This window comes from Anopheles moucheti, chromosome 2 (assembly GCF_943734755.1).
Source record: "Anopheles moucheti chromosome 2, idAnoMoucSN_F20_07, whole genome shotgun sequence".
Taxonomy (NCBI): domain Eukaryota; kingdom Metazoa; phylum Arthropoda; class Insecta; order Diptera; family Culicidae; genus Anopheles; species Anopheles moucheti.
Genome location: NC_069140.1, coordinates 26,422,029 through 26,434,931, shown reverse-complemented (window position 1 = coordinate 26,434,931; position 12,903 = coordinate 26,422,029). Strand labels below are relative to the sequence as shown.

Below are 12,903 nucleotides of genomic sequence, written 5' to 3'. Positions count from 1 at the left end.
GGTGCTTTACGTTCACTAGCAATTTGCCACAAAAAAGGGCTACTACCAAGCGTGCTGTAATGGCGTCCATCTGACAGCTGTCAAAATGCGATCGAGCAGTGACAGCTCTGTACAGTTGAATCAGTTTGATCGATGGGTTTGGAACGTGGTCTGTTTAGCGACCAACGCCACCAAGGCAGTATATACACGCAATGTTACAATGAGGACAAATATTGTGAAAGATACTAGTGGCTGAATACTTTCTGTTCTGCTACGATTACCTTCAACGTGTTTCGATTACAGTCGTCATCTAAACATGCACACTTGAGTTAGCGCATAGATTGTAGAAATACGGTACAATGAAGCGAATATTGAGCGAGGTTTAAGAAAAGGATAAGTTACCATGCAATGCGGAATTGTTCGAATGCTAGGAAGTTGTTAAAATACGCAAACGACACTTACCGCTTCGCCACAGTCGAGATCCAGCAGGAAGACCGCACACCGTTCACACTTGAGCAGCTCCCGTGCTTCGGTCATAATTTTCGTCACCAAGCACTCCAGGTTGTTTTGCTCCGAGAAGATGTTCCGGGCAAGGTTGAGCAGTATCTGATTGCGCCGATACTCCTGGACGGACATTTCGAACAGCTGCGCGTTCTGGATGCCAATGCCACAGAACGTGAGATAGCGGCGAAATATCTCCACATCTCGCTCGGTAAACTCGGGTGAACCTGTGCGGGAAGAGCGAGAATCAGCAACAGTGGCGTCCATGACCAAGTTTGGCAACAAGCCCACACTTACCGTTGGTTTTGTTAATGATCTGTGCCACACCGATCACCTGTCCCTCGTAGTTGCAGATCGGCATCGAGAGGATGATGTTGGTTTTGTAACCGGTCTTCTGGTCGATTTCGCTGTTAAAGCGTGGATCCTTGTACGCTTCCTTGATGTTGATGGTTTCGTTCGTTTGTGCTACAGTGCCGGCTATTCCAACACCGAACGGAATGATGATTTCGTCCTGTTTGGCTCGCCGGACCGCTTCGTCCAAAGCTGGAAAAGATGCATTTGGCAGGACGACCAACAAACAACGCGTGATGAGTTCTCCTTAAAATGTTATGATATTGTTGTCTAACGTCTTCAAAGAAACTGGACGCTTCTTCAAATGGAGCGTGATAAAAGTAAGTATTAGGCAGTGTGCAGCCAGCAACGCACGTTCTGATTGTTAGAATAAACTATAAAGAATAGTTTTATTTACTTATCACGTCTAAACATCACGAATTCATCATTTCATTTGATGGTTAAAAGGTTCCCTAAAACTTCGAGACAAAATTGATGTCCTCCAAAAAGTCAACACCCAACCAAGCGCCCGATTCATCAACACCGATCGAGCACCGGTTCGCTCACCTGAATGCCATGCGGGGATGCCCATCAATTAGTACTTACGAGTGTTTTGCGTAACGTCGAACAGCTTGGCGACCAGATACTTCCCGGTGGGCGGCCCATTGACGAGGAACAGTGAGCCACGGTCGGCGTGCGTTAGGAGACCGACGTTGACCAGAATCTTGTGACACAGCACGTCGATGTCGAGCTCGTTGGCCACGTCCCGTATCAGCTCCATAAACAGTTCGCCCTCGTCCAGGTCGGCCAGATGGCTGCGGTTGGAGATGGAGCTCCGGGAGGTCGGCGAACGGCATTTCTGCGAAAGTGAAAGCGAAACAGCACCATCAGCAAAAGCTCGACGCACCATAACGAGACATTACGTCAGCCCCCAATCCGACTGCCCATCAAGACCCCAACCCCGCCGTAAATCGATGAATTGGCAAAGTTGGTCCGCACCGTCGGCGTATGGTGTCGATGATGATGATGATGATGCGAAGGAGAATGAAGACACCATTAGTATTCATCGTTGGTTGCATTTTAAATGACACTCGCCTGTCACGGTCCCGTCAAAGCGCTAGGCAGGCCAGTGTCAGTAAATCGGTTAAAGTTCCTCTGCCCCAGTCAAGTTCACTGTACGTCAACACTCCCGTCGCTGCTCGGACGGAGGCGTGGCGCGCTCAACAGATTACGCTTTCACACCTTGCTTACGCACCGAGCTGTTAACAATGCGATTTGGTGTGTGGTGTGTGTGTGCGTTTTTTTGGTGCTTTATTTATTTAACTGTGTTAGTGATTTTGTTTTGTTGTGGCTGTGTAAGCACCTCATTCACTCACTCCTTGGCCAAACGCGCCACCAAACAATTCCGGCAGCGAAAGAGTGACGGCCGTTCCGGGGGCGTCCCGAGACACCTTTAACCGGCTTTAAACCATCCTGGGCAAACGGTGACGTTTGATGTTTGCCTTTGCCACTGTGTGTGTGTGTGTGTGTGTACCGTAAGCCTTTTTCACCCAGACACGGTAATCGGCCGAACCCGAGACCGAGTTTCGAAAAGGGGATTGAAGCAAAACGAATGAATGTTGTTCATGAATAAAACAAATCGTTCCCTCGGCGGCTAAGAAAAGCACTTGCCTTCTCGCCATTCACCCCTTCCCCCCCCCCCCCCCCTCCATTCTTGGCACTGCCGGGTTCGTTCTGTTCGTTCGTTTATTAATTTGGTACTTTAGTTCGGGTTGCGGTTCCGGTAGCTCCCGCTCTCGGAGCACGGCACGATCATTCGCTTAACCGGCGAAACCAAACACTCGACCCGTTTGGACTGGTTGAGCTTGTTAGCATTGGAGTGGATTGCGGAATGGAACTTATTGGCCTAACAACGTGCACACATGTAATGCCATTCCTATGCGGAGTTACTTTCTTCTGGCCGTTGTGGCCGAATGATTGATGTCGGTACGGTACGGAAACCGTTTGAAATGAATTTTTTTTTTCTTTGTACTCCGTGCTCAGGGATTTTATTTGAAACGCATATTATTTTTGCAATGTTTTCCATTAAACCGTTATTGTTAACTTTTTGCAAATTGAAAAACGAAAAAGTTAAATTTGTAAAGAATATGCAAATCACATTCATAGTTCAATAGATTATTTTTTACGTCAATATTTTTAAGATAAATATTTGCAAAATCTGTATAATTTCTGCAACTAACCAAACTGTGTTTTGTTGCTTGAAAATTTCATAAACAACATGTAATGAAACTTGAAAAAAACAGATAAAAGTAATTCTTTTCCTACTACAGTTACCTTCATAATTATAAGGCCACTTGGATTTTAGTTAACCCATTACATCCCAAGGTTATGAAATCTTCATCTTTCTCGTGTTCATGAAACAAGTCGTCCTTCTAAAAATGACCCAAAAATGAGGGCATGACCTTTTTTTACATTTGGAATGCTTCATAACTAGAGATACCACAAGATGAAAAGTTTAAATTTTCCATTGAAATGTATGAAATGTCATTTGTTTTCGTCGATTTTTAGGTCAAAAATATATTCTAACGCTTATCCAGTGAAGGATCAATCTCCTTGGAGGCCCGAGGCGGAATTTTTGAAGGGGGACCTATAACTTTGCTACGGCATTATCGGTGTTAGTGAGGTGTACTTCAAACATGATTTAACAACACCAGCAAAGTCTCGGAAAGAAAGCTCCCTTGCGTACACCTCAGAGTTCTATTGCGTAACCTTGTAAACGGGCCTAGTAAGCTAGTCTCTATATATAAACGTTTGTATGCGCTAAGGAGAACCATAACCTACTTAAGTAGGAGAACATACTTGGATCACATTTTCTACGATTTACGTACATTTACGATTCCTGATTAGTCACCTTCTACAACATGTTGATGTTGTAGGCGATGAACAACACAATTGTTTTCAGATTTCCGATACCAGGAGAGCATGTTTTTCAAGAGGTAACACCTAGTACCAGCCGAGTACCAGGATGTTGCACAACACATATTGCACAACACATCTTGCGCAACATATGTTGCACAACATCTGGTATACAACATATATGCTACCTCTTCCGTGGATGGTGCAATTTCGTTTATAGTTTAAAGTCACAAAGTCGATATTCATCTCTGCATTTAATTTATCACATAGAAATAAATGTTTTATATAACCAAGGAAGATGTTTCGGATCAATTTTTACCTTTTTAATTAAATGTTGTGCTTTAAATAACTCTTCTGTAAAATTTCCAAAAATCACACAATCGGTACCAACTGTTTGGGGCCCCCAACACCGCTACCGCTTGATCCGCCGCTGCGCTTATCAATCATTATTCTATCACATGTTTGATCAAAATAGAATCCGTAGAAATGTAAATTTTCTGAAATTTTGAAGGCTCACTTTATCCAATAAATATTTTATTAGTTTTGGACGCTACAAAACACGACTTAAACGATCAAAATAATACTATTAACTATTCCTGAACTTGGGGCAATTTACGACCCTAATGAATGTTGAAATTTAAAAAAAATCATGGAAAAAAGTAGTTTTTAATCATGATAACTGTGTAGAAAGTATTTTTAATAATTTGTGTCAACCATTTTGTCAACCAAGTTTTTTCTTCCTAAGCAACACGGAATTTTCAGCTCCTTTTAAAATGGAACTAACTCTCCTAGACCATCAAAAAATTCCTAACACCTTCTGCTTAATGCTTCTTATATGCTTATAATGAACTAGAACGATCAGTTGAAAGCAATCTTAAGCACTGCTATTAAACCACCAAAAACCTGTTGTCCCCCGGCCGATAAAAACACTGCCCGTGCTGCATGCCGAAGCTATTATCCGCTCGCCTAATGATCTGCGAATGTCTGGCAAACGGTGGCAGAGCAGCGCAAATGTTTACCAAACTGGAAGTTGTCGAATAATTAGCGCTAAACGCTGCAGCTCATTAACATTTCCACACCGGAAACTCGCCCGGTGCGGCTTTTACCGTAGCCATTCAACCGTGCGCGGCCGTTCATAAGGTGGCCGGTGTCACGCCCGAGCCATCCGAGCGATACACAGATGCATACATACGCGCAGGCCCGCGTAAACGGCCACCGGCCACCGTTCCGTTCCGTTGCAACTGTGGGAAGAAACGGGGTAGAATTACAAATTGTTGCCCCGGGGCTTACCGTGGGCTTTCCGTTTCTTCCTTACTTTCGCTCGAGGTAAATCTAGGTCACTGGGAAGTGGTTAAGCAAACACTCGACCAGAACGCGCGTGCAAATGGAATGACACGGCACGTTCAACAACGCAGGGCCGGGCATGCTCGGGTGGTGTTCAACCCTAGTCAATTACCCCGTACCGTCGTGTTGTGATGAGGTGACGAACCCAAAAAACAGTGGCAAAACAAAGGCAACCACCCTTTAACGCCATCCGCCATTTTTCCTCCCCACAATTATCCGCAGTTGGAAATGGTGATGGAATAGAACAAGCTACACGTCCTTGACGCCGGTATCTCAAACAGTGGGAAGAAAAGATCTGCCTTTTTTTCTTGTTGGCGTTGTGTTGTTGCGAAAGTCTCAAAGCCATTGTCTTGGGCGCGATGTCGAGTGTTCGTATTTTGCCATCGTTGGTCCACCAGTAGCAGCGTAAGCACCACCGGCGCAAGTGTCATCTATCACACTGTACACACCGTGTGGTCAAGGGGCTCTCTCCAGCAGGGGTGAATGTCAGAGTGTCGCCAGTGTCTGTAACGAGCCACCCCTATAACGATATGGGAAGGTGAGGGAGAAAGGAGGGGAGGGGTTTGAAGAGACAGGAGGGTGTTCTTGTGGCAAAGATTCTTTATCTATGCTTTCCTTTCTTTCTGCTACCAAGTACTGGGCGCCTCCATCGTAGAACGAAACGCGCGGTGACCAATGCCGAACGTTGTAATCCGAAGCGTTCCCCTTGGGGACGGTATCGAACGTTCTGTGTCGCGGCACCAATGGAAGTGGTGGTGACGAGTGGGACGATATTGTGTTGTTGTCGTTTGGGAACGGTTCTGGTTTTGGTTTCGTTTCGTACTGTTGGAAGGGGAGGGGCGAAAAGCAGCGTGTACTGGGATAAATTCCAGACGCACTGTCTAACCTTCCTTCGTAAATCAGGAACGTGATTGGGTTACCAGAGCAATGGTTGGCATGTGAAGATGTGCGTGTTTTCCTGCTCTCTTCCATTCTACTTGTTAGGTTCTGTTCCGGAAATGCATTGTTTTCTGCTAAGCGCTAAAATAACGTCGAATGGTGAATATTTAAATTAAATATCGCTGAGCTACGGAGATTCGAGATTCGTTCGTTCCGTAACCGTTAATTCCGTTTTTCGTATTATCATAAACAGAAACCATGAAACCAGGACTGCCAACTTTAATTGTTTCGCATTAGCGATACAACTCTCCGTATGAAATTTAACCACTTCAACCATGGAAGTTGTTAAAGGTAGAGCATTTGAAAGTTCACCATTAATTCGGACATTGCCCGAGTTTCTATGACCCATTCCAATTGATGAACTGCTCCAAAGGTAACTACCTCGAATGGTATATATATATATTTAGGTTCAACTCTTCAAACCTCCAACGAAAACGATTACTATTGCTCTCCGGACAAAGCTCTTCCAATTGTTAACAAGAATCCACTGGCACGCGCGCCAACGCACGAAATGTCTTCAGCTGAAATAATTTAATTTAATTTATGGCTTAACTTCCATTCGCGCTCGTGCATTTATCGTCTGCCGGAACGTTCCAAAGGCGGAAAGTTTCGACGCTTTCGGGCATGGCATGCACGGCATCGATTAAAACTCGGTAACAACCCGCACCCGCACTTTCGGGGCAGAAAGCTCCCGGGTACGTGTTGGGCTAAACTTTCACAGTTGTGCAACCACGAAAACTGTTCGTTCGAGACGGTGCCTGTCCGTGGTTCGTGGGTGTAGAATACAAGCTGCCTTATTGCGCACCATCTACGGCAGTAGCAGCAGTATTACCCGTTGTGGTAAGACCGTTCACTTCAAGTCATTTTAGAGTTTTGCTAGTAGAGAAGGTGCGGTTTTTTTATGGAGATTAATCAGTGTGAAGTGGTTAAGGACGTCGCGTTCCGAAACACTGACAAGATGATGTGGGGAAGTTTATGCACTCTAAATTGCAGCACAGCAGTATTACACACATACAAGGGTGTAGTGTTGATGTGATAATAATATATAATTATGTTGATTTATATTACCTTACAACAATTAACCTTCCAATCATAAGAAAGCAACATACAAAGTGCTTAATCAAGGTCTTTTATTCTATTCTGCAGTCTCGAATATTCTCTTCTATCACAAAGAGACAACGCTTTGTTTTCTCTTTTATCACAAAGCATAGAAATGCGTTGCATAAGAGAAAAAAAAACACAAAGTAGTTGAAAGAGAATATTTGTCGCAAAGTATATAGCCTAAAACATAACGATCTGTACGAGGAAGAAGCAACTGTAGCATAAAAAGTCATCTCATAAAAAGTCTTGCATCCTACTACACTGCGTAACATAACTGTAAGACACTTAGCTTATTGAGAATAACCAAAAAGGTTGAAAAAATCAATAAAAATTAGTTAAAAAATAGTAAAATAATCAATAAAAATCTTTTTCGTTCTATCTCATCTAAAAAATCACATATTTCGATTAGTTTTACGGTGCCGAAACTAATGTGAAAATGATTTTAAAGAATTTTTAAACAACCATTTGATAATTCCTGCTAACCGTTTGATAAGCGAAAAATAAACGAATCAAATATTTTGTAAATTACCAATAAATACTAAAAATACAATATTTTGTGTGTATTAAACCATCCCAAAATTATTTATTTACTCTGCTCCACTTTGAGAAACACCATTTTTATTTCTCTGTTCTTTTCTTCTTGGAAAAATGGCTTGTTGTCAAATTATTAATGTCTTATAGTTATGTTACGCCGTGTATAATACCTAACACATTCGCCAGAGCGTAAAGTGACCGAATAGATCTCGCCGCCCATCCTCGGGCGCGGTGTCTATAACGAGCAAAATTGACTTTCTTCCACTTGCCTTTCGTTGGGTAATATTTTTTATTTCTCTTATGCTTTTCTGCTCCATTCTATATTTCGCTTCCCTTTACGAGGGATTTATTTCCAGCGCGTTCCTTCATGCGCTTATTGCTAGTCTGCTCTTATAACTTTTGCTCCACACGCCAGTTCTGCTTCTCGCTATGGCTTTGATTTACGGCACCGCCAGCATCCATTTTACGCTAGATGTGGCCTTTACACCAAAAGCACACCGTGGTGTCCGTTTTGAATTCGCCACTGTGAGCCATTTTGCCACGCTTTTTTATTCGTTTTCAGTGCATTTCTCGTTCGCGGGCACAATTCTGCAAGATTTATATCGCTTCCCTGCTACGCGGTGGTCGCCGTGTTTGGGGGGGTGAAGTACGCCATTCGCGACTAAATAGTTGACCGTAAATAGATGCCCAGTGCCGTTTATTGTCGATCTATCATCGGTGCTTTCTATTTTCCTTTCGCTCAGTGCGGCGCAAATAGTACACGCACACAGCATTGGTGTAGTTTTATTGCTTTGGCAGGGTGAGTTTTAGTGCGGCAAAAAGACAATTTAATTACCAACGCTGTTGTGCGTTCAACTCTTTACGTAAACTGTGATAGAGGAGGCCCAGCGAGAGAGAGCTTATGGTTGTTGTTTTGCACAAATCGTACTTCAAAGAGGAAGTGAATAAAACCGGAGCGGAAAAAAGTCCTATAAATTAACATCCTATCGGGACCGGCCAACTGCCTGGCCGGTCAGCTATAGAAGATAAGAAAAGAAGAAAAAAACGCTTTCCACTCCCGGGCGGTAAGGCTCATAAATCTCATTTAAAACTTTACCTCCAATAAATTAAATCACCCGACCGGTTGCAGTCGCTCAAAGCGGTGGTTAAGACACCGAAAGGCAAACATCACCAACCCGACTGTCGGCTATCCGCAGGATAAACAAGCGGGTCCTCCGGTCGGGTGTCCCTACAATGCCAGCCCGTTACCGTATGGCGTGGAATGGATAATTAAGCTGGGACTTAGGCCGTTCCCGTACCTAGTTTTGGTCTGCAAAGCAATTAAAAATGAGCCCGGAAATGGGATCGCCCGAGACAACAATTAATGGAGGCGTTGCACGCAAAGGATTGAACAATATTGCGAAGCAAAACTGCAACATATGGTCCGAAGATGAACTCCCAACCCAACTGGGAACTGAGCTAGATCAAACTCTCGGGCGTTCCAAGGCATCGTTCCACCCCGGGGGAGTTGTTAACTAACTGTTATGTCACTCTGGATGGCATTTACATCCCGCACACGGTCGTGACATGTCATCGATGCATTTTGCTGTCAAACGAGGCATCACCGTCAACATCCCGCCAGTCACCGGTAACCGGAACCGAGATTTATTTAACTCAATCTTGCGCCTCGTCCGCCCATCTTCGGCGACCATTTGGCACTGGCGGGCTGACACCGGCAACTAGGTTATGGTTATTTCCTATTTCGAATCATTCCATCCACCAATGTGCAACGGTCCTCGGCATCTCGGTATCGTTCGTATGGAAATGGTCGCCCGTGAGACAACCGGACAACCGGTGTGTATGCACTCGGTTGCCACACGGTACGGCATTTCAAATCGATGAGTTTATGCAGCCACAGCAAGTCGGTCTGGCAAAACTCATCCTTCCCGGCCACGTCCAGCAGGAACTGTTGGCACCAGGTCGACCGATACTGCAACAAGCTCAACTAGGATTACAAGCAAAGAGGGTTTTTTTTTGCAAACGGCCGTAGTTCAAAACCACGGCAAGAATAACACAACTCTTTTAGCAAACACTCGCACACGCACACCCAACCGTGCGTTAAATCCGTGCCGGATCGATAGGCAAAGGAAGGATTTTTCTTTTTTACATTGCATTTATTTCGCCAGCTCACCTTTGTTGGTGCGTAACACCCGGGTTTGCAGCCGTAGCGAAGTACGAGTGGGAACCTACCAACGTAAGCCTTTGTTTCGCTTCTCTTTTCATCGGAAATGGGGCTTTATTGGATTTCGATCATCAAATATTAACGCGTACAATTGAATTGTTGCCTTTTTTATTAAACCGCAGTAAGACAATCGTGGCGAAATTTTTTCGTTTCATTCGGAAGGAAACCCTATTAATTTGCAGAGCAATGTTAAAAGCTTGCTGAAGGAAGGGTATAATAAGTGATTTACGACAATATTTAAACAATTTGTCGACTTGAGCTGATTATTATTTTTTTAATTCTATTTAAAATCTAAATAAAAATTTAAGAAGCTCAAGTCTGGTATTATTTACGTTCATCTCGGATACTTCCTTGCTGGATAATGTGTTCAAATTATTATAGCAAAAAATTTATACAAGAAGTCTCCGATATACACCGTAATATTGGACTGTGAAAATTCTAATGGCTCGCTGCGGTACATTTGTTCATGAGACAGGAATCTGTGTGCAAGCTTTCTGATATTCAACTGGTGGAATTTGCTAATTTTAAGACTAAAACTAAAAACTAAAACCAGAAGGCATTTTACAGGCACCCCACAATTTATTTCTGATTTGCTGAAGTATCTTTTTGGCAACAGATTCGCTAAGCTACAAAGATGATAAACTCAATTATCGCCTAGTTCGCTCACATGATTTATTCAAATATTATAACAAGTACCATGCGTCTCCATTACTGCTGACAGCATCTTTCCATAATATCCCCTTTTCATTAAATCATAATTTCTAATAAATTTTTCCAAAAATATTTCAAGTAATTATTTTTGATGACGGGTTTCATTACTATTAATTATATTATCCGTTAAATTAAAAGCTAAGCAACTCGGTCCATTCCAATTCCAACGCTCTAATGACGTCAATGACACTTTGCTTCACAAACATTTGCAAATCAACTCGCCCCGCTAGGCGAACCAATCGCAAATTACCCGCTCCCATTTACGAACCATTTCACCCGGACAAATAAACAGCCGGCATGAAGAAACATGATTGTTTTCGCCCATCGGTTTCGGGCAATGGCAGAACTCTCGCACCCATGGCTGCGGGAGCAATCATAGCGGAAGCAGTAGTTTTGCGTAATTTGTCCACGGCAGCACTAAGCGCACTCACTGCGCCGGTGGAACGGCCAATTAGACGATTAAACTTTACGAGTTCCATTTCCATCCGCGCGCCGCACCATAATAATAGCCATAATTAACCCACTCTCACTCACTCTTGCTCTCGCGCTCTCTCACTCTGTCTTGCTCTCGCCAGTGCCGGCCCTAATGAAGCGCACACTGTCAACAAGTAGTAGCACCTGGGGGTCGCACCCTGCCTGACACTGAGCATGACAAAATGCATTCAATTAATCTGCATAATGATAGCCAGGGTCACCGTCGCTTGGGGACCATAAATTATCATTAGTACCATCTGCAGTTGCGAGCGGAACCTGCTGCCGCCGGTTGGGTCTGGTTGGTACGTACGTACATTGGGCGGTTTTGTTTAATGTTTCGAACGATTATGTTAACAAAAAAACGAAGCCGAACCCGTTCCGCCGGACACCAACCCCGTACGGTGATGGATGGGAATGTTCCGGGTTTGGGTTTGCTTGAAGGCCATTCCCAGCGGATGCGAGACTTACCTTTACCGGAGACGAGGCAAGCCATTGTTGAAATAGGTCCGAAGTGACCGACGCACGGTGGGGCGATTTCGGTGACTTGGAGCTGTCCCCGGCGGTAATTGACTGCAGCTTGCTAATGACATCGTTCGGCGCCCGTTCGCGAAACCAACGCTCGATCGCGGCCGAATGTTCGTCGAAGAATGCACCGACCTCGTCCAGCTCCTCCAGCGAGCAGAGCGAATCGGGCGGCACCGAACGATGCGACGGGGACAGATGGTGATGGGTGGGCGATTGGGACATGCTCGAGCGCGACGTATTCGGTGACAGCAGGTTGCCATCGTCCGTCGAGGGACGGGAACTGCTGCGCATTAGGGTGCAACAATTAGCACTCTCGCCATTTTCGGCCGGGCTCGACGGTCTCGGTGATGCTAGCTTCGGCACGGTACAGCAACCATTGCCATTGTCGCTCTGGTTGCCATTGTTGTTGATGGGCGGTTCCGGTGCATCGCCCGAGCCGGGGGTGGGCGGTGGTTGCACATCGTGACCATCAATACCGTTGCTGGTATCGGCACGGCTGCCGTTCTTCTGCGGCCAATCGAGTGTCTCTGTGGACTCCATGGCTCTAGCGAGCTCTAAACACTCAGCGTTGACGTTTATTGGATGTGCGTGTGTGCGTGTGTGTGTGTATGGGTGTTGCGTTTAGTTATGCTGCCTAAATAATAGGCCGGACGGTAACGATTACATCCGCCAGTGCGGATGCGAACGCCTCACCATGTACCATACCGTACGCACCAAATCACCGTTTCAATTATTCACATCACACTAGTGACACATTTCCTTAATATAACATTAAAAATACTCTCCTCTTCTCTCTCTCACACACACACACTAAAAAAATCTCTACCACAAGGATAACGTTAACGTCTTCGTAACGTATCCACCGCCCAATATTTGACCCAAATGACGAAAGCGTAATCAAATAGTATTTTAGCGCCAATTAAGATGTCGGAGAAAATCCCTGCCAGCAGCACCGGTGATTAGCTGCGCCCGCTGGTGATCCTGTGAACGAGAGGCAGAGAAGGATAAGATAAGCAAGAAAATCCTGATTGAAAGCGTACTCAAGAATGCGTATTTGCTAGGGCGAAAGTACACGCCGCATACACAGAAGCCAGCGAAAAACAACAAGCCCGGGTGGGAAACAACCCTCGACAAGATATTGACCGAGGCGAGAACGCAACACACTGCAAAGTTTATTTGACGGTGGGTGAAGGTAATCTGCTTGTTGAGCAACGGTACGCTCGTTAAACCAAGAAGCATTATGAAGGTAAGTATTATGGATTCATATTTCATTTCTTTTTTTTTTGTTTTTGCTCGTACATTGTTGAAGGTGGATTAAGGCAAAGAAT

At 44.6% G+C, this 12,903-nt stretch overlaps 1 protein-coding gene across 1 annotated transcript in view; it reads right to left on the bottom strand.

Moving 5' to 3' along the window:
- LOC128299847 (cGMP-specific 3',5'-cyclic phosphodiesterase) overlaps positions 1–12,115 on the bottom strand; it is a 28,437-nt gene extending 16,322 nt beyond the window's left edge. The window contains exons 1-4 of the mRNA XM_053035964.1: positions 11,519–12,115; positions 1,417–1,669; positions 778–1,023; positions 442–707 (exon numbers count right to left, since the gene is read on the bottom strand). Coding sequence (XP_052891924.1) covers positions 442–707; positions 778–1,023; positions 1,417–1,669; positions 11,519–12,115 — 1,362 coding nt within the window. The remainder of the gene's footprint in view (positions 1–441; positions 708–777; positions 1,024–1,416; positions 1,670–11,518) is intronic.
- Positions 12,116–12,903: the final 788 nt, after the last annotated feature.